General features: G+C 48.3%; 1 protein-coding gene across 1 annotated transcript in view; it reads right to left on the bottom strand.

Moving 5' to 3' along the window:
• LOC147716934 (parathyroid hormone/parathyroid hormone-related peptide receptor-like) overlaps positions 1-22,909 on the bottom strand; it is a 296,895-nt gene that overhangs the window by 20,422 nt on the left and 253,564 nt on the right. The window contains exon 11 of the mRNA XM_086919829.1: positions 2,774-2,915. Coding sequence (XP_086775955.1) covers positions 2,774-2,915 — 142 coding nt within the window. The remainder of the gene's footprint in view (positions 1-2,773; positions 2,916-22,909) is intronic.

The following is a 22,909-nucleotide window of genomic DNA, read 5'->3' as shown; positions in this document are numbered from 1 at the left end:
GCACATTGAAATCTATGAGAACTCAGTGCGCCATTGCATCAATATCTTACACCTGCCTCACAACAGGTGTAAGACTGATGCAGGCAAGACCCATGTGAAAGGACACATTGCTGGAGTTGCGTCTATTTTCAGACACACCCCAGCAATGCATCACTTTTGCGCCCTCAAATACGTCAGATACGTCAGAAATACTTATGTATCTTTAACTCCTTGCGACATGAATCGTCATGCAGTAAATATGATGCATCCATCATGTTGCAAGGAGGGCGCACTAAGAAGTTACGCATCCCTGTTTTCTCACAGCGTTGCATCACTTCTCATGAATAAGGCCCCAAATGTGTTTTCATCTAATATTCAGGGATAGTTATGTGTGTTTTCAATATTGTAACACAGCAGTAGCTCAATAATATTACTGAAAATAATCTTTGTGACACCCTCCCATTTCTTATATGTTATGCCTTGTTTTGATCCAAAAGAAACTTTTTTTCATGTATATTGCATGAAAAATAAACACAACGTTTCTCTGCGAAATCATCTCGTTCCTCGCCGGGAGAACCCAGAGAGTCCGACTTCCCCCATTCAAATCAGAGGCCACCGAAGTAATCTGCGGAGTACCACAAGGTTCATCACTCAGTCCCACCGTCTTCAACGTTTACATGAGTCCACTCGCATCCATCGCGCAACAACACAACCTTAACATCATCTCCTACGCTGACGACACCCAGCTGATCCTTTCCCTCACCAAAGACCCTAACACCGCCAAAACCAACCTTCACGAAGGCATGAAAGAAGTAGCCGAATGGATGAAAAACAGCCGACTAAAACTTAGCTCAGACAAAACGGAAGTCCTCATCCTAAGATCATCTCCCTCCGCCTGGGACGACTCATGGTGGCCATCGGCCCTGGGCACAGCACCCATACCCACAGACCACGCACGTAGCCTAGGTTTCATCCTAGACTCCTCACTCTCGATGACCAGACAAGTCAACGCCGTCTCATCCTCTTGCTTCAACGTACTTCGTATGCTCAAAAAAATCTTCCGTTGGATCCCCTCCGAGACTAGAAAGACTGTCACCCACGCACTGGTCACTAGCCGACTGGACTATGGAAACACCCTCTATGCCGGAATAACAGCCAAATTACAGAGAAAACTCCAACGCATCCAAAACGCATCAGCCAGACTCATTTTGGACATCCCTCGCCAAGATCACATTACCGGTCACCTGAAAGACCTCCACTGGCTCCCCGTCAACAAGAGAATAACGTTCCGTCTTCTTACCCACGCACACAAGGCCCTCTACAAACTAGGACCCGAATGCGTCAACACACGACTGTCCTTCTACACACCCACCCGCCAACTAAGATCCTCCACTCAAGCCCTCGCCGCAGTTCCGTGCATCTATAGATCCACCATGGGAGGAAGATCTTTCTCCTACTTGGCGGCCAAGACCTGGAATTCTCTCCCCACCCACCTCCGCCTTACACAGAACCACATTTCCTTCAGAAAGGAACTTAAAACATGGCTATTCGATAAATAATGCATCCCCTCTCACAAGCGCCTTAAGACCCTCTGGGTGAGTAGTGCGCTATACAAATTCCTGAACTTGAACTTGAACTTGAAATGGCTGTACTAGACTCTCACACATCAGGTACATAAAAAATAAATGAAAGGAAAACAGTATTTAAAACAATTTGTTTAAGCAATATTCAAGGTCATTAGGGCAAAACTCTGGGAAAGGGAGCTGACTCTGTCAGGGGGCCCCCTGAAAGGCCGGGGCCCTGGGCCAGAGCCCACTTTGCCCATGCATTAAAACGTCTCTGTCCGTCTGAGGTGCCTACCATGAGGCTGGCATCAAAGTGAATGCATCGATTTCCGGGCGATGCACTACTTGGCCCCACAGATCGCTCCTCTTGCCCCTGTCGATCTCTTGCCACCCTATTTTCTCTCTAGATTTGAACGGCTCTCTGCATGAACAGCGCCGGGCTGCGGAAGCCATGCTGAGAGGGTTGGCACTTCGGCCTAGGACAGGTGAATAGTTCTTAGGCATGGGGTGATAAGCACTGCCACACTGGAGCGTGTTCCTGCTGAGTCTTGCGGCGGCTGAGAATGCTCCAGTGGAAATTACACTTGTGGAGGAAATGACTCACTGCTTTTCACAGGATTTTATGTTGGCGCCATTTGATAAGGTATGAAATTAGTTTTCGTTCGGACTGACACTCTCGGAGGATGGCGGGTGTGCAGCTTCAGTTATTTAGGCCATGAAAGAGCACCAACTCTACACTACACCAGGCCACTACCGTCCCTCAGGGATGGCCCTAACATTCTAAGCACTTTCTGTCACAAAAGTTTGCCCAATTCTCATTTAAAATTCTGCCTCGTTGTGTTCATCTAATGCCATACAATGCAAATAACAAACTGACTTGTGTAGCTTTGGTAGAAGAGTTGTTAGAAAACTAATGGAAACTTTGCAGTGAATGTGACAGCAGCAGTAGAAGAAGCAGAAAACCTATAGAAAGTAAGGAGACCCCAGTAGCAAGAAAATCAGGAAAGACATAGGAAGCTCAGCGACAGTAGCAGAAGGAGATTGGGAAAACACTTGAGTAGTGAAGTGAGATTAGAATCCCATAGCGGGTAGGGTGGTAGGAGAAGATTCAGAAACCATGGTGGCTGAGATATGAGGATACGAATGACGATACTGACGTGCTGTGGATCATGAAGGAAGCGTGAAGTGTGTCCTCTGATGAGCAAGCACAGATGGGACCAGAAACAGACCTGTGAGGAATTGAAGAACATCTCGTAGTGCATCTGAATCTGCCAGAGGATGCCCATCACGTCAGTGTAAGGCATGGCCATGAACACCACATAATGCACCCCAAACAGGGGCATCAGGACCAGGGTGGATTTCAGAAGCTTCCTGTGGGCAAGGAACAGACAGGACATTCATTATTGTGTTATTTTACACAGGTTACAATCGCGGTAGAAAAAACAAGATTTCTTTGGTTGTTTTAGCACATTCCTTCTTCTGAGGTAAAAAAAAAAAAGAGGAGCTTCTTTTTGGATAATTGTGGTCCCACAAACCACTGCCTACTTTTATAAAATGAAAATACAACAAAATGAACCTGCAGCTGACTCTGCGCTGAGCACATCAATCATAAAGTCCCTTGTTAAGTAAAGTCCTATGCCAGCCCACCACGGGACCTGCTGTATCTCGGTCCTACTGGAAATCCGGAAGCGAAATTAAATGCAAGAGTGGAGGCAGCACCAGGGATGAAGTCACAAACTGTTCACTTTATTTCAAAAAGTTATTTATTTTTCCTCATAAAAACACTCAACAACAGCCAACGCGTTTCGCTCCTGTAAAAGGAACTTCCGCAGGGCAAAAAAGTGTATAATTCGATTTGTAGAGTGGACCCAGAATACTAGCCTTGGACGTAATTGTCCCAATCCTTTTATTTCTTATTCCTTCTTATTTTTCAAGAAACAATACCACGATCTATCTTTCTCGAAACTGTACACAGGCGTAGTTAAACAAAAAGGGTATATCTTGTACAGGCTGAAACCTCCAACTCTAAAAGGCCACCACATCTGTCACACCGTCGTAACGTCGGGAAGCAACAAGTCCATGGAAGTATTGTAGAAAATGAAGCTAAGATTTCAAGTCCCGCAGTAGGTGGTACAACTTCTACCCGGGGCTTAGGGTTGAATGCGCTGAGTTACATAGAGTATTGTTCCAAAAAGAAAGATGGATGAGCTACAGCAGTCGACCCCACACAAAGGTCTGTGCTGTGGGTCCTTATGTCAATAACTACGGGAAATCATGATAAATCTCAGAGACATGGAATCCAACTAACGCGCAGAATCACGGCGTCATGGTCCGAAGGTCTTATAAAATTAAAACTTTTCATTTTTGTTTTTGAAACTCTTCACGTTTTCCTTTAAAGAAAATGGGATGGTGGCATGCTGACCCCAGCAGGCCACCATCCCTGTGATTTTTGCCATTTCCATGGGGTCGCAAATTGCGACCTACCTCATAAATATTCATGAGGTAGGTAATTTGTGATCCCCTAGGAATCGCAAAAAGTGTTCAACCCACTTTCATGCATGCCGTTTTGTGATTTGCTAATTGCGAATCACAATGATTCGCAATTAGGAAATTGCAAAACGTTTTCTTCATGCATCTGGCCCAAAATATGTTAATGTTTCGATCTCCGAGGTAATTTGAGGAGCTTGTCATCAGGGCAGGTTAAGGAAGTTTAAGAGAGTATTCTTACTAGTAGGTCGAAAATAAGACAAGAAACTAAGGGCCTCATTCAGTATATTTTGACGCACGGCGGCACAATAAGCCTTCCAGCTGCGCTGCAGTGCGTCAAAATAAAAGGACAGGAATGCGCCGTATCTCCAAGATATGACGCATTCCTGTCTTTCTCCCCTGCGACGGTACACAAACAGCAGGCATGCGCCAGCACAGACACCCTTACGACATGGTGCAAGGGTGCCTGCGCTGCATGGAGGATTGTTGTGGTGCAGGAAGGGACACCTTCCTGCACAAAAACAATAATTAATGGCATTTTGCTCCTTCTATGTGTGTTGCAGAATGCAGCCCACATTGAAAAAGCAAAAAACAAGAAGAAATAAAAGTATTTTGCCTTGCTGTGCCACTCCGACACCTCCCTTGGGAGGCGTAAGATTCTGACGCCTTCCCAGGTTTATGTCACTTTGTAAATCTGGGTATGTGTCAAGTTCCAAGATGTTGCTTACGAACAGTCCCAGCAACACCCATGGAACGCACCTTGCACGCAGAGTAATGCCTGAAAGGGGCCTATATTTACAAGGCCATGATAAGTCATGCAGGGTGACTTTACATGGCCTTGTTGAAATATGGGCAGGCACATTGCGCTTCTGAAGTGTCTTAAAACGTATAGGCTTGCAAATGAGGCCCACAGTTTCAGATGTATGACAGGGCACTCTTCACTTTTCCCTGTAACTATGTTTTGGCTATTCACTTCATATAACCTGCTATTGATCAACAGTAACTATATATTAGTACCAATGTCTAAGAATAAAATCTTAAATTTCCTTAATCTTGTCTTGATGAATTTGGCAAAAGCGCACCTATTCTGCATGCAATTTCCCATTTATTGCTGGAAACCCAGAACAGGAGGTTTTACGGCACTCAGAAAATATCTCACCTGAGGCATTTGTATTTGTTAGGTGCAGTAAAGGCCCTCCCTCCCCCGTACCAGCTCACTCGTAACTTAGGCCTACAAGGCCAATTCCAGTGATAAGAGAGAACTGTAAGGAAGAGAGAACATGGTTTTGGTTCTTTTCATATTCATTATGATACATAATAAATACAGTTGTAGCGGACCCCAGACTATTACCCTCTAGTAAATGCCTGGTAGGGATAGTGGAACAAGCATTTGCAATGCATTAGGTCTTGCATTTATGCGAGTTTGAGCTATTGACATTGCAAATAACAATGCCTTTTATTTTGTTCCTAAAACATAAATAAAAGGCATTGTCATTTACAAAGCCAATAGCTTAAACTTGCGTAAATGCGAGACCTATTGCATTGCAAATGCTTGTTAGAATTGCGGTGCTGAGCACCAGCAGGACCTGGCCCACTTAAAGCCCTGCTTCTTAACCTCATAGATGCTAGTAAACATCCCTCCCCAGTGCTGCGCTGCCCATTGGAACTAGTGCTGAATGGACGTCCAATGGTCGTGCGCAGCACTGGGGAGGTAGTGCTGCCGTCGGCCAACGCACCGACGCAGCACTTAAGGGGTTAAGATTCGAACAGCACCTCACAGCAAATATCAGCGGCGAGTGTATAACCAGCAAAGCCATTTTTCTGTCAATCTCAGGTGTGAAGGACAGCAGGTACCAATGTAGCTACTTTCCTTTTGTGCATTTATTGAACTGCAGCATTTGGTACATTCAAGAGACAACCCACTGTAATGTACATTTAGAGAAATACATCTATCAACACACAATTATTGTAGGCGGCTGTATATATGTAAATATATATGAGGTAAACTCCTTTTCGCAGTTTCTTCTCCCTGCGCTTTAAGAACGGAGGACGGACCACAGATGCGTGCAACAAAGTTTATTCTGCTCGATTACACCACTTCAACAGCATATATTACATATATATGTATATATCAAAACAATACCCTTTCAGGTTGGCTTAGTTGGTATTTTACCAATTCAAAGCAGTAATACTGTGTCTGGAGTGGTAATTGGCTTTTGTCATTTTACAGCTTGGCATGGACAGCACTGTGCTAGTCCTATGCTTAAAAACTTGCTGTAGAAATCGCGAAAAGACTTTGTCCCTTTCTAACTTTCATAGGAAAGCAGACATTTGAGGTGAGCAGATCTAGCGTGCTGCTGGTGTTGAGAGTGCTCTCTACAGGAGCTGCTTTCCACCTAAACTTGAGAACTACCCAGAGTTCTATACTCACACATACACAAACATATATATATTTGTTAATATTACGGTTTAAAAAAAACAGAGAGATCAGTCCTTCTTCCTTGTGCCCGAACAAACTGCTCTGCTGAAGGGCCGCCATCAGAGGCCAGCGCCGCGGTTTGTGGTGCTGGGTTATCACGGGCAGTGCCCTGAGACTGCCTCTGGGCTTCGGGGTCAGCCATTCATTGTGTGTACAATATTGTCCTGTTGGCAAGGATTCCCGGTGGCCATGTTTGTGACTGGCCTAATTGTAGTTCAGCAGCCAGCCCGTGTATTAATGAACCCTTAATGAGCTGCAGTGAAGACTGAATTTAGCGGCGCCGCAATCAGACCGCATGAGTGGCTATTCCGCGCTGTACATCTGCAGCATTGCATGGGGAACGGCTAGGTTTGTACTAATTCAAACCTGCAGCCTCTTTACTAGACTCTTGGTACCTGGCCCCGTTATCTCTAGGGCCAGGTGCTCAGCATGCTGAAAGATAACTTATTAGGATCTGCTGGAAGAAAGGCAAATCCTGGTTCATTCTTAAAGAAGGTTTCCGAGTATGTTTCTGCCCTTTGTCTAAACTCCACGGTCCCAACTAGCATTTACAATGCAATAGGACTAGCATTTACACAATACCTATTGCTTTGCAAATGGTAGTGATCACGGACAACGGGGGAGGGCAGCGCGAACAAGGTGAGTGCAAAGGCATGACGACAATGGGAGGGACGGCTGGCAGGGTATTTGAAGGGTTGGACAACGGGAGGGGGAGAAGGCACGAACAAGGGGAGTGGGGAGTAAAGAAGGCACCAAAGCGCCGCGTGCCTGCAGTAGGACTGACGCCGTTGTCAATAAAGTAAATAGCGCTCATCCACTAGATAAAGCATGCTGTGTTAGGAGGGGAGTAAAAGGACCAGTCTTTATGGGGGCAACAAATGGAGACAGGGTGGTAGCGAGGCGGGACTAACAAGCCTCATAATGAATCGGAAGCCAGCGTTTACCAAGGACATTAAATCCAGCCAATTACAAATATGGGCGGACAGTGGGAGAGGCTTCCATAACAGTTCCACAACATACCCTACTACTGCATGCCTCGCAGAGCGAGCAGTGTATTTGCGCTGCAATGCTAGGCTCGACCTAAAAATAAACATGCAGCATTACAGGTTCCATATATACCACATGCTGAAACGGGGAATTGCTTTGTAGACCCAAAGTCAAGTATGGGGGCTGAAGGGGACCGAAGGACTCCATATTAGTTTTTGGTCCATTCCACACCAACTGCTTCACACTTCAAAAAATATTTCCAATTCACTTTGTACAAGAATGCCCTTGCCTTTGTGAGCGCCAGAAAGAGTCTATGAAGGGTCCTTCTTTGAACTAGCACATTTCTTATTTCCTTATAGTTTTCACATTAAGCATTTGAAAAATGAAGTCTAGAACAATTCATACTAATAAATATTTATTAATACGTAATTCATAATAAAATGTATTCCATCTTTCCAAAATCACTGCCATACGAGGTATCAGCCTAACTTAATACATTGGCCTCGAACTGTCTGAGGCTTAACTCGGACAAGACCGAGATCATGACCTTCGGCAGGCTCTCCCCGGAATGGTCTTCCATCTGGTGGCCTGAAAAGCTGGGCCCTCCACCTGTCCCAGTGGAAAAGACCAGAAACTTGGGAGTGATCTTTGACAGTAAGCTGTCCTTTGACCTTCACACCAATAAGGTTGTTTCGTCAGCATTCTTCATTTTAAAAAAAAATTAAGAAATTACTGCCTTACCTCCCTACCTCAGCTGGAAAAACTCTGGTCTCTACCTTAGTTTTTTCAAAAATAGACTATGGGAACGCTCTCTTTTTACATACTCAGAAGCGTGTCCTAACGAAGTTGCAGTCTATCCAGAATGCGGCTGCAAGGATTCTCTTAAATATCCCTCGTCGCAAACCCACCACCCCTGCCATCCGCCACCTCCACTGGCTGAGAGTCGAGAGCCGCATCAAATTTAAGGCCCTCTGCATTGCCTATAAGGCAACACATGGCATAGGACCCAGGTTCCTTACCAAAGCTTTTCAGCTTTATACTCCCAAGAGGCAATTAAGATCCGCTAACTCCAGTCTCCTCCCTGTACCGCGTACAAGAACTGCCACCTGGGGAGACAGGCGTTTCTTGGTGGCCACTCCAAAACTTTGGAATCTTTTGCCACTGGCCATTAAGACCGCCCGAACCTGATGAGCTTTCGCAGGCTCTTAAAAACATGGTTGTTCAACCAGTAAGATGATGGCTGATTCTAGTAGCTTCACAGCGCCGAGACACCCCAGGTTATTTGTTGCGCTATAAAAATCTCGAAAATAAAATAAATAAATAAAATACATTTTCCTATAAAACGTAGCCACAACTATCCAGTACCGTAATTCATAATAAAATGTATTCCATCTTTCCAAAATCACTGCCATACGAGGTATCAGCCTAACTTAATAAATTTTTCTATAAAACGTAGCCACAACTATCCAGTACTAGCTTCAGTTTCTCTGTTAGCTGTCACTGATTCATTGACCAAGAATTTAACTTTTAACCATCATTTGTAATTCAGGGCTTGATCGGTGCTGTGACTGAGTGGTTTCATGTGAGTGGGGCTTAGAAGCCTATAAATTACATACCAACACCAAGTGCTATCTTCATAGGGCCATTCAAGCGAGGCAGGCCATTCGCATTTTTTCATTTTGACCGCTTCATGGAATAGTCTATCAAATTAATCATCAAGCAGGGGTGAGCACAGCAGGCAGTACCACAGCCTTAAGACATAACATCCCACCTTCAGGAGAACGGAACTTAACACTGAAGACCAATCTGCATTACCATACCTTACACCACAAAATCTCTGTATTTTTAATGAGTCTGGTTTGGACTTGGTCTATACTCTACCTGAGATCCTCACGCCTGCACACACTCATAAATACTATATGGGAACTTGTTCTCCATGCTTCTCCGGTAAAGGTAACCTAGTCAAAAGGCAGTGGAGCACTGTACATGGTCAAAGACAAGCATAAAATCAGTGAGTAATTAAAAAGGAGGCTGGGATATGGACTGTTAATGCATTCTGATATATTGTTCTTTAAAGAATTGAGTCTTCAACTGTTTCCTAAATTGGAGCAGAGTCGGGGCGGTCCCGGTGGATATAGGGATGTTGTTCCAGATCCAGGGTGCATGGGTAATAACTGCCTGCTGTCTTGTGTTTTTTGTTTTTTACAGTACTACTTTCTGAAAGTCTGATGGTGTCTTGGCTGTGGGTGTGCTGAGAACCACCAGAGATGGTGCGCTTGTCTGCAAGGTAAGCATGGGTGTTGGTTGTGAAGGCTTTGTGAATGATGCATTTGTGTTGTTAAGATGGTTCAGGCCAGCTAGGGAAGCCAATGGAGTTCCACCAGGTCAGGTGAGGTGGTCATATTTCTTTAGGTCCTGGATGAGACATGCTGTCATGTAAAGGGTACCCCTAAGGGGTGTCAATTTGGAATCTGACATGTCATGGACTAGTAGAGCATTAACACGTTAAATGGTAGGGCATTGAATGGGATGCTCCATGTATTATCCGAGGGAATGTAAGCCATGCCCACTAATATAATGCCCAATAACAGAGTTTCACACACTGAAATTCGTGCCTGTGCTTAATTTGGAGGGCGCAAACTTGTTATGGCAATGAGCAATGGTCACAAAGCCCAATTGGTTAAAGGTGACTGTTGGAACTGGCCCTTCTTGCAGGGTCATCCCCAAACTTTTTGCTTCTTCCTCCATTATTTTTCCTGACCCGTGGCTGTTGGCAATAGGACTCTGAGCACTTTACCACTGCTGATCAGTGCTAAAGTGCATACGCTCTCTGTGTAAATTGTTATTGTCATTGGATCTACATGATTGGCATATTTGTATTACCAAGATGTCCCTAGTAAATTGCACTGGGTGTGCCAGGGCTGGTGATGACAAAGGCTACTAGTGGGCCTGCAGCTCTGATTGTTCCACCCACATGAGTAGCCCTAAAATTGTGTCTCAGGCCTGCCACCGCAGTGCCTGTGTGCAGGTTGTGAACTGCCATGTCCTCCTGGTCAGTATCCCCACTGACCGGACCTAATCCTTCCCTTTTTGTGTACATTGGTCACCCCTATGGAAGGCACAAGGTACCCCTCTGGGCAGGGTGCAGTGTATGTGAAAGGTAGAGCATGTACTGGTGCAGGTGACATGCTCTGGTAGTGAATTACAGCCATTTTCGTTTGTCACTATTGTAAGGCTATCTTGCTCCATAGGTTAACATGGGGGATGCTGGCTACAGTGGCTACCAGCATTTCTTCCCATAGGAACCGGATAGGACATAAGAGTCTAGTATCCCCGAACTCAGAATTTAATAACAAATCTTTTAGGAAAGGTTGTTATTAAATCCTGTGTTTGAGAACAGTACTTTTAGAAAGTTGCTGTTCTCTTGTCTGACCCTTCTGTGTGCCTGGGCCTGTTTGTGTATTGACTGTCTGGTTTGAGAGTGACAGGGGCTGGGGATTCCCCAGGAGGCTGGCTGAGTCAGCCCTAGGCTGAATGACTGCATTTGCAACTTGAGTGGTGGGAGGAGATAGCACCTGGGCCTGAATAGGGCTGTGCCTGCCTTCCACAATACTGGCTCCACCTCCTGCTGCGCAGCTGACGACCCTGCCCCTCACTCTGAAAGGAAAGGAGAAGCCAGGAAAACAAAGTGCTCAAGAAACACCCAGACCTGGTTCAGACCGGGCTCAGGGCCCACTTGCACAAAGAGAACAAAGACTTTTAGAGGTATAAGTACAGGACCCCTGACAACAGAAAATTAGATCATCCTGGAATCAAGAAGGAACCTCTGCCAAGGAGAAAGCTGAAACTGAAGAAGGAAGATTGTCCAGCTGTTGCTATGCTGGATTGCCCTGCTGTTGCTTTGCTGCCAAGGAGAGGGGAAGGACTTTGCTTTGTGCTGTGTCCCCTTGCTTGAAGGAATCTCCAAGGGCCTGAGATGAGCTGACTGTTTTGAAGTCCCAGGAACAAAAGGACTTCACCCCCAGCTTCCCCTGAGCTCTACTGAGAGAGTTCTGTCCTTCCTGGAGTGCGTGGGCCATGTGTGGTGCCTCTGGTAGTTGTACCTGTGCTGGGAAGCTGGAAACCAAGCTTAAGAGACTTTGCTATAGAAAAGTTATTGCATCGCTTGCTGCGGAGCGCATCCCCGACAGTGCAAGGAAATTCCCGCCGCTACGAAGGTCGAGATCATCGCAGCGCCTGTTGCAGCTGTAAGAGCCGTCGCATCCTTCATTTGCGGGACGCACCCGATTGGTGCGGGAAGTTTAACATCGCTGCGAGTGTCATCGCAGAGCCTGCCATCGCTGGGTGAGATCGCCGCCTCGCCTGATTGCGGACCGCATCACGTCGCTGCGAGAGTCATCGCCGAAGCCAACGCATCGAGGAGCTGCGAGAGAGAAGATTTGTTTTCTGGAAGCCACGCTACTCACCCCTGTCACTCCGTGTTCCAGCACGCTGCTGCTCGCCGGACCCGCTGCGCGGGTCCCGCTTCGCGGTTATCAGCGGCTGTTGACTGATTACAAGGGGCATCACCTGGTGACCAGCAGGGCTGCGAGGGAACAGCGGGTGGACTCCACGGACCAGGAGTCCCCGCGCGCCCGTTCCCAGCTGGGCTCCTCTCCCTGCCGGCCCCGCCCCCATCACTGCAATCTTTAAGAGGCTCCCTGCCTTTTCATCGGCGGATTTGTTTTCTGGAAGCCACGCTTCTCACCCCTGTCACTCCGTGTTCCAGCCTGCTGAGCTGGGTGAGATCGCCGCCTCGCCTGATTGCGGACCGCATCACGTCGCTGCGAGAGTCATCGCCGAAGCCAACGCATCGAGGAGCTGCGAGAGAGAAGATTTGTTTTCTGGAAGCCACGCTACTCACCCCTGTCACTCCGTGTTCCAGCACGCTGCTGCTCGCCGGACCCGCTGCGCGGGTCCCGCTTCGCGGTTATCAGCGGCTGTTGACTGATTACAAGGGGCATCACCTGGTGACCGGCAGGGCTGCGAGGGAACAGCGGGTGGACTCCACGGACCAGGAGTCCCCGCGCGCCCGTTCCCAGCTGGGCTCCTCTCCCTGCCGGCCCCGCCCCCATCACTGCAATCTTTAAGAGGCTCCCTGCCTTTTCATCGGCGGATTTGTTTTCTGGAAGCCACGCTACTCACCCCTGTCACTCCGTGTTCCAGCCTGCTGAGCCGCTGCGCGGGTCCCGCTTCGCGGTTATCAGCGGCTGTTGACTGATTACAAGGGGCATCACCTGGTGACCGGCAGGGCTGCGAGGGAACAGCGGGTGGACTCCACGGACCAGGAGTCCCCGCGCGCCCGTTCCCAGCTGGGCTCCTCTCCCTGCCGGCCCCGCCCCCTTGGTGTCCCAAGCACACCTATAAAGAGGAGTGGACATACCCGCTGCGCGGGAGGGCGCCGGGAGAAGCCCGGGACAAGGGCGGGACCGTCTGTGGCCGTCCGGGGCCGAAGGTGGCCGGGCTGGGCTAGGTGATTTACATCTTGCTTGTTGTATGCAGTGTTTTAGTATCCTTACATTGTGGATAGTTAGCAGTGGTTTATAGTTATTACATCAAGCACCTTTATTCTGAACTATCCTCCTTTAACATGAGCCACTCTGCTCCGCCTGGTGTGAGTGTCTCTGTTCTGGGCCCCCTAGATAAATTTTTCAAGAAAAGTGCAAAGGAGGTAGATATGGACTTACTTCTTGCCGAAAGAAGAGCTGAGCGCAGACGCTCAATTGAGCAGTTAAAGAAAAACCCACTACCAGTTTTTAATACCACAAAAGAACTTCCCGCCCAAGGCTTGAGCGTTATTGACGCCGACGCGACTGATCTCAACCTTACCCCTAGTATATTTAGGTTTCCTGCTATCTCTCCGCCCTGTAGTAGTGCCACCTGCGGAGGTCAGCTTGTTTGTCCTCCTATCGATCACTCAAGCATAATTGAAACAAACATCCCCGAGACTTCCATCAGGGAAGTAGAACCAACCCCCATGCTGTCCAACTTGTCTCTGGTCTGTATTGATCCAGGCGAGATCATTCCTGAGACGAGTGGATTAAAGCCAGGAACCACGTCAGACAGAGCTACTAGGGTTGTTCACTCCCCACCAAGGAAGAAAAGGAGAAAGGGAGGGGTAAAAAGGAAAGGGCGTAGCTGTCAGACTCCACCACCGCCCCGACCTAACCCAAATATTGAGCCTGTTCCACCGCCCTTAGTAGAGCCTCTTCCCTTGGACACACGTGATCATGTTTCCTCAGAGTTAGTAACTGTAGGGGTAAGTGAGGTGTCCCTTGATATCTTGGAGAAGCTTATAAAATCCTATATGCTTCCCCTGTTAGAACGTGTGAGGACTATGGGTGAAAAATTGGATCGCCTTGTGGCGACCATTGAATCTACACACACCACTGGCCTGGATATGAACAAGGGCCCTTCCACTAAACCAGCCGGTTCATCTCTTGCTGCTGGCAAACCACCTAAAAGTACCAGCCAACTCACCACCAATATTTCTAAAGCAGTCACCATTTCAAATAAAGCACCAACGGTGGTTGCGAAACCCACTTTAACACTACCCCCCGCGACAGCTAACCCCAGTGCGGTAGTCAGCAAACCATTGGCTAAAGGTTCAGCACCGCAGACAAAGAAAGGGATGGGTAAACCCGCTGGCGCAAACGGTAAAAAGAACAAACCCTTACCATCAAAGAGAAATGTAGACTTGCCGCCAGACTCATTAAATTTTGTTATTGTTATGACAGGTGTGCCTCCAGTTCAGGAAGGGGATAGAAAAAATGACGAAAGCCTAAAAAACAAAGTCATCTTCTGGCTAAAAACTAACAGACCCCTTCCTCCTAACCTTAACGGGGATATCGTCACGGTCAGAAGATGTCAGTGGGTTGGGGTGCGCCCTAAGGATATTGAGGGGGACATAGTGATCATCAACTTTAGGGACCATCGGGTTGTATCTCACCTTACAGATTGGTATGTGGGAAACAATGAGGGAGGAATTTCCACAAGGAATCTAAGTTATTTCTACCCCGAAACCCTGATCAACTCAAATAGTCAACCTCCTGGTAGAACTAACAAAAACACTAAAAGCCTCCTCAAATGGTCCAACTTCACACCAAGTTTCCATGTACCCCACTTCAACCCAGAGGCGCTATATCGCTCTTATATCCAATCTACCTACAACTGCCCAGTACAAACGCCGGGCTGGGCTAAGCCATATATCCAGCCCTCTGGTCCCCCATCACTTCTGGAACTGCCATTTGCAAATAATCCCCCGGTTCCCTTGGCTCCCCCAACACCTACCTTTTCACAGTTTCAGCAGCCTCCCAGTTTATTTCCTGTAAATCCCTATACCATTAGGCCTTCCCACCCCAAAGACCTTTGGAACATTCCCCTGAGAAACTTATATGATCCTCTCTCTGGGCTGTCGTCCAATGATTGACAAACAAGAGAGAATAGTAACGATGTCCTGTACAATTCGTGTGTGGGAGGTGACTTGAGTATCCTCTCACGTACTGTTGCAAGCTCTAAAGTCTCACTCCAGTGTTGTGAGGAGGGAAGTTTAACTCACCAAAGTGAGCTGGTCATACCTACACCGTCTCTTGACACACTGTACTCTAAGGTTGCTTCTCCCTCAGGCTCTACTGCAGTGCAAGCAACCCAGGATGGGTTAATAAGTACGAGAAGGAAAGGGTTGTTCACTGAGGTATCTCCATCTGAAGAATCTTCCCTTCAACCCTGTGAACCCCCCCCTTTAGATACATTAGTCCCGTGTGTTCAAGCTTGTGTTAAGGGTACTACTTTGGGATGTTGGAATGTGGCTGGTATAGAATCCTGTTTATGCGTACCTGACTGGGCTGACTTCATCAGTCAAGGTGATGTTTGGTCTTTTCAGGAGACTTGGTCAACCCATCCAGTTTTTCTTCCAGGTTTTCTGAGTTTTAACAAACCCGCAGTTAGAGGCCCAAGAGGCAGGGCCATGGGGGGCCTCACTATTTGGGTTCGCCAAACTGTAGGGGTCTCTGTGAAGGAAATTTATATTGACTGTCCTGATATCCTTATAGTTAACATGAAATTTAATAGCGGGCTGGATATTTTGTTGTTTAATGTTTATGCCAGAGGAACCCCTGGTGGTCGTGTATCAGCCACCCTAACATGTTTAGATGAATTCCTTGGCTCTACCCAACCAGTGGGTCATGTGGTTGTAATGGGTGATTTTAATACTTGCTTCGAACCTCTAAGCAGGGAGGATGGGATGCTAACTGAGGACGAGGACATGATGTGGGGTATTCCACAACTCGAGCTTCCTCCAATTACTAAGTGGTCCCAATGTGCCATTTACATCAAAGGCCTATGTCTGAATTGGGGGTTGCGCGCCCTAAACGGTCGTACAAGATCGGATAGAATGGGCAACCCTCATTCTTCAATGGCAGGCATAGTAGTCGCATTGATTATATCTTAGTCGATACAACCTTGTGGCCCTTGGTAACGGATATGTCAATCAGTCCACGGCCTGAAAGTGATCACGAACCACTCATCGCAGAACTGAAGGACTTTAGTTTTGCCGGGCCGGATGTGCGACATTCTAATCTCGTTCAAGAGGCCGTGGTATTAACTAACGATATGAGGAGGGTTCGATGGCCAAAGGTTGCTGTAGACGTGAATGCACGTAGGGAAATAAGAGCTCTGGTTTCCGGTTCCCTTAGGGAACTAGAGAAGTGTGACGATCTGAACCGGACAAACCCCAATATTTCAGACATTCATGCCAGCCTGTTTGCATCCCTAAAGACACTATTTGTTAAAATTGTAGCCAAAAAGGGCTTAGGAAAAGCGAGAAAACCTGTGAACTGGTTTAATGAAGAGTGTGGCAAATCCCATTCAATCTTGTTTAAAGCACTAAAATCTAGGAACCCAGCCCTAATCAAAACTAGCAGAAAGGCTTACAATGAAGCTAAACGGCGGGCCAAGGCCGCATGGGATGTTGAGCGCTGGGCCCTCCTTGTTGAGGCCTGCGGCTCTGGGAACCTCACGCAATTTTGGCATCTCCTCAAATGGGGACAGTCCCAGGATGATCGACCCAGCCCTGCTTCCGTTGATCAACTAAAATGGGTGTCCCACTTTGAGGAACAGTTTAGGTGTCTTAGGGAGGGGGAAGCTCCCATTAGTTGGCCACTGACCTTTGATACCCTTGTGTTTTCAGCCAAAGAGGTTGTAAACGTTTTGAATGCCATCCCCAGGGGCAAAGCGCCCGGTCCGGACTGCATCCCAGCAGATATTTTCCAGCAGGATCAAGACTTATGGGTTCCTTATCTACTGCATTTGGCAAATACGTTGGCTAGGGGCGCCAAGGTACCTGTCTCATGGGCTGGTGCCGAGATCTTGCCCATCTTCAAGAAGGGTGATCGGTCGGTTCCATCCAACTACCGGCCGATCAGTCTTATTGATGCGGTACAAAAGATAGTATCTCGTCTTGTCCTCTCTAGGGTCCAGGCATGGATTGAGGAACATAACGTACTCACTCCTCTCCAAGCAGGGTTTAGACCCCACGTAAGCACCCTGGATCAGGCTTTCCGCTTTATGCTTCTACACTGGAAGACGGTCACCCTTGGTAAAGGAAACTTATTTGCGGCATTCGTAGACCTTCGGTCTGCGTTTGACCTTGTCCCGAGGGCTGGGCTCTGGAATTGCCTTCTAGAAATGGGTATGCCTCCCACTTTGGTCCGCATTATAGTCAACCTCCACGCAGAGACTTATGCCTTTGTGAGGTGGGGCAAACCTGGTGAGGTGACTAAGACCTTCCAAGTGTCGAAAGGTGTTAGACAGGGATGTGCTTTGGCACCAACCTTGTTTTCTCTATATATTAACAGAGTTATTAAGTACTTTGACGGATTTCCCACTGATGCCCCAAGTTTGGCTGGCATGAAAATCCCCCTGCTCATGTTCGCTGACGACACTCTCCTGATTTCACGAACCAGACAGGGCCTCCAGCTTGCTCTGTCGAGGTTTGAGAGTTTCTGCAGCGAACATGAGCTGGAGGTGAACGTAGCCAAAACCAAATTTATGGTGATGAGGGGGCACAAACTGGTCAAGGCTAGGGTTACAATGGGGGATACCCCTCTGGAGCAGACCAAGCACTTCACCTATCTGGGCGTTACCTTCAGTGACACCCTAAGCTGGACTCACCAGATAGAGCTCATGACCCTGAAACACCAACAGTTGGGCGGAGTCCTGATTCAGGAACACAAAGGGTCATTCACGAAGCCCATGTCACCGCTGATGAAGATCTATGGTGGAAAGGTTTTATCAGCGGTGTTATATGGCGCAGAGCTATGGGGTGGAAGTAATCTGGAATCCTTGAAACATGCCCAAAACAAATTTTTAAGGATGGTAACAGGTCTGCCTCAGTCAACTCCTCTAATCCCTCTTTTATTTGATCTGGGCTGCCACTCAGTGGTCGATTATGCAAAATTTCGACCATTATCATTCTGGCGACGCCTGTGGACAACGCCGGAATTACACCACTACGCAGAAGCTTGTCTGGAGGTAAAAAATAGTCCTGGAGCCACTAAAATCGGTTGGTTCAAAGATCTTAGGGCCACCTTACTATCTTTGGGCCTCATTGAGTTGTGGTCTACGCCCGAGACAGCCAAATTTCCATCAAAAAATGAGCTCAAAAAATGTTACTGGGAATGGGTGATGCATAACATTTTCTCAAAAACGAGCTCGAGCAGTCTTGCTGGTCTATTTATGGTACATAAAGACTCACCCAGGTTAGAAAGGTACTGGGAAACCATTACCAAACCTCTGGACCGTGAACTCTTTTTTCAATTTAGATGTGGTTCTCTTCCCCTAGGGGACTTCACCAAAAAGTGGGGAACGGATGGTATGGGGAACTCCCTCCCTTTGACTCTGCGACACAGTAAGGACCTTCTTGCCTTCAGGAAGGCATTTAAAACTTTTCTTTTTTCCTAGGCTTATGGTAAACAGTGATTGTATTTCTTTTATGTATTGTTATGTTGACTCTCTCACCAGCGCCAAGAAGCCCTCGGGCGTATGTGCGCTTAATAAGTAATAAATACCATAACATAACATTGTGCTAACTGTCAGGGCACTGGGGAAAGTCTTTCTCACTTTTTGTACGTGTGCCCACTATACTCAGCCCCCAGAACCAAGTGGCTCAAACCAGTGTGTAGACAACTAGGTACCAGATCGGCAGCTGAAGCCTTGAGACTGTTAAAAACCAATCTGGATCCACTTATTGTTGTGGGGGTTGCTAAGTTTCTTGGGTGGGCATGGGTGATCAGATGTAGGTTTATTAAACACAATCTAGCGGAGACTGCCTAAACTTTTTGTATATACAGTGGTAGTATGGTTATGTACGACACCTTTTAAATTTTTGTATAGCTCTGTAAGAAGTCAACTCGATGTCGATGATTTAATACTGGTTTTATATGTTATTGTGTACTTGTATTTATGTCTTTTATGATGAATTAATCGAATAAAGACTTCTTGAACTGAACTGAGAAGAACACCGCTGGTCCGCGCAACGTCGCCCCGGAGATCGTCGCAACTCCAAAGATCGTCGCATCGTGCCTTTGCGAGAACAAACTTCCTATGGAACCTACGCACCGGAATCCATACAAGTGGCCTTCCTCCCCATACAGACCGGATTCATTGCAACACGCCCGCTGCTGCAGCGGGGCTGTCGCAAACGCCTCCCCAGGGTCTCAGGAGCAACGCATTGCTTGCTTACCACCACACCAGCTTCTGCTTTTGGAACTTTGTCGCAACTAAAGGTACTGTGAGTTAATCGTGACGCAACTGTGAACTTTTCACGTAACTGTGGATTATTTTATCGCAACCTAAAGAACTTTGTATCGCAACCTTAAGAACTCTTTTGCAACCATATTCTTGAACTGTGTATGTTGGAGTTTTGTTTTTTGTCGTTTTGGTCTTGTGTAGTTTAGATTAAATACCTTTATTTTTCTAAACTGTTGTGGAGTCAGTTTGTGGTGTTTTCACTGTGTTACTGTGAGTGTTGGTACAAATACTTTACACATTGCCTTCTGATTAGCCTTGACTGCTCGTGCCAAGCTACCTAGAGGGTGAGCAGGGGTTATCTCAGAGGGTTTCCTCCTTACCCTGACTAGAAGCAAGGGTCCCTATTTGGACAGTGGTACCTACCTCTGCCAACTAGAGACCCCCAGTTCTAACATTGTTGGTCAGAGGTGGGGATTTGAACTTGTATTTGTACTAGACCCACAGTGATTGGTGTACATCGCTAGTGAGTGCAGACCACTACGCCACCACAAACTGTTTGTTTTTTCCGGTGTCCTCATGGAAGTATTTTTTGGATATTGAGACTCTGGCTAGTGTTGCACCTGTAAAATCCTGCCAAAATGGAAGTCAACTTTTTCCACCTGTGCATCTACACAGAAGAGGAGATAAAAGCCTTTTGCAAGAAGAGGGGGCTGCCCGTGGAGAAAGGTTCCACAAGGAGGGATCTTGAGGCATGTCTGTATTCCCATGAGGCCAGAATTTGGGAAGCAACATTAGAAGATGATTCTGAGGAGGAGGACTTCTCTGACAGTGAGGAAGAGAAAGATGAGTGGCTCCTTGCTGCTGGACAAAGGTGCAGAGAATTAGACAGGCTAAACAAGGAAGGTATGATCCGGTGGGCCTTAGCCCAGAAAGAAAATGGGACGCTAAAGGAAGGAGCTTTGCTAAGTTGGAGGTGGAGTCCAGCTCAAATGGTGGCAGCATGATTATGATATCTAGTGCGGAGAGAAAGGTACAAACACCCAGTGATTTGGCGCCTGACTTGAGGGAGGGGGTCAACATACACCAGGGGGTTGAGGTTTATGGTGTAGTTCCAGTGGAGTGCAGTGTCCGTGAAGTAGATTGGGGGACTGGCACAGGGGACCATATTCCTAGTGGTGGGAGGGACACTCTACTGACTCTAGATGAGAGGTACAGGGAGAGGGGTTCCCCCATGGTAGAAACCTTGGTGTGTGTGTGTGAAGATCAGCCAGAAGAGTGTGGGTTGTGTGACATAGACAGTCAGATACTGTCTTGCCAGTCTCAGGAGAGTGGTGTGGGGTACTTGTGTGAGGCACTGGAGGGTGAGGCAAAGAGTAGCTTGGTTAACAACTGTGGGGGGCTGTGTGATTCCTTTGTTGGAGAGCATATTTTAAGTCCCTGTTTTCCAGAGCTATGCCAACACCTGGTGGAGTGTGAGTTCTCTGATCCCAGAGAGCTTGCGTTGGAGGCAGACCTTTTGGTGGATTTCAGAGAGTCTGAGGAGACATTGGGGAGTGAACCCAAAGCGCAGGAAACAACGACATCACCCCATCACAAGACCTCTGCAACTCCCTCGCTTCTTACTTCCACAACAAGATCGCCGACATACACAACAGCTTCAACAACCAACCAACGCACACCATGACCGAACAACCACCCCCCACCACCACCCTCCACGCTTGGACCCCGATCAGCACCGAAGACACCATCCGCACGATGAACTCCATCCACTCCGGATCACCGACCGACCCCTGCCCTCACCACATCTTCAACAAGGCCAACGCTGTCATCGCACCCCACCTGCGAGACATCATCAACACATCCTTCGACACCGCCACCTTCCCCGAGAGCTGGAAGCACGCCGAACTCAGCGCTCTTCTCAAGAAACCCACAGCGGACCCCACCGAACTCAAGAATTACCGCCCCATCTCGCTCCTCCCGTTTCCAGCCAAAGTCATCGAGAAGACCGTCAACAAGCAGATGGCCGCCTTCCTCGAGACGAACGGATCCCTCGACCCCTCACAGTCCGGCTTCAGAGCCAACCACAGCACCGAGACCGCCCTCATCGCCGCCACCGATGACATCCGAGCCCTGATGGACAATGGAGAAACAGCGGCCCTCATCCTCCTAGACCTCTCCGCAGCATTCGACACGGTCTGCCACCGCACCCTAGTACGGCGCCTCAACAACATCGGCATCCAGGACAAGGCGCTGGAATGGATCATCTCCTTCCTCGACGGAAGAACACAGAGAGTCCGCCTACCACCGTACAAGTCAGAGGCCTCCGAAGTCATCTGCGGCGTCCCCCAAGGATCATCTCTGAGCCCCACCCTCTTCAACGTCTACATGAACCCCCTCGCGGCCATCGTACGCAAACACAACCTCAGCATAATCTCCTACGCCGACGACACCCAGCTGATCCTCTCCCTGACCAACGACCCCGCAGCCGCCAGAGCCAACCTGCACGAAGGGATGAAAGAGGTAGCCGAATGGATGACGACCAGCCGCCTGAAACTGAACTCAGATAAGACGGAGGTCCTCATCCTGGGCTCCTCACCCTCCGCCTGGAACGACTCCTGGTGGCCCCCCGCCCTGGGCACCGCACCCAAACCAACTGACCATGCTCGAAACCTGGGCGTCATCCTGGACTCCTCCCTCTCCATGACCAGGCAAGTCAACAACGTCTCCTCGGCGTGCTTCAACATCCTACGCATGCTACGGAAGATCTTCTGGTGGATCCCCACCGAGACCAGGAAGACCGTCACCCAGGCCCTCGTCACCAGCCGACTGGACTACGGCAACGCCCTCTACGCCGGTACCACCGCCAAGCTCCAGAAGAGACTCCAGCGGATCCAGAACGCCTCAGCCAGACTCATCCTCGACATCCCACGAACCAGTCACATCTCCGGACATCTGAAAGACCTTCACTGGCTCCCCGTCAACAAAAGAATCACCTTCCGCCTCCTCACCCACGCACACAAAGCCCTACACGACCAAGGCCCGAGCTACCTCAACAGCCGAGTCAATTTCTACGCTCCCAAACGCCACCTCCGATCAGCCAACCACGCCCTCGCCGCCGTCCCCCGCATCCGAAGAGCGACTACAGGAGGAAGGTCCTTCTCCTACCTAGCCGCCAAGACCTGGAACTCCCTCCCTCCCGACCTGCGCCTGACCCAAGACCACCTCTCCTTCAGGAAGAAGCTGAAGACCTGGCTGTTCGAGCAGTAGCGGCACCCCCCCCCCCCCCCCCCCCAGCGCCTTGAGACCCTACGGGTATGTAGCGCGCTTTATAAGTGTCAATGATTGATTGATTGATTGATCCCAAAAGGAGTGGCTTAGATATCTTCCAGACCTGTGAGGTGGAAGAGGTTCAGTGTAGCCCAGTTAGGTCCCAGTGTAGTGGGAGGGGTGTAGGGGTGCATGTCCGGTCTCAGTGGAGAAGGAATGAGTGTGGGACGGTGTGTCTCACGGTGCCCGAAACCCAGTCTCAGGGCCTGTATGGTTCCTTAGGGGAACACCAGGTTGGGGACCTAGACTGTACTTGTAGGCCATTTGAGGAGGATCGCCTAGTGTCTGTTGAACGGGG

The sequence above is a fragment of the Lissotriton vulgaris genome, chromosome 5 (genome assembly GCF_964263255.1).
Source record: "Lissotriton vulgaris chromosome 5, aLisVul1.2, whole genome shotgun sequence".
NCBI classification, from domain to species: Eukaryota; Metazoa; Chordata; class Amphibia; order Caudata; family Salamandridae; genus Lissotriton; species Lissotriton vulgaris.
The sequence above is the reverse complement of the archived record's forward strand: the minus strand, read 5'-3'. Positions and strand labels throughout refer to the sequence as shown.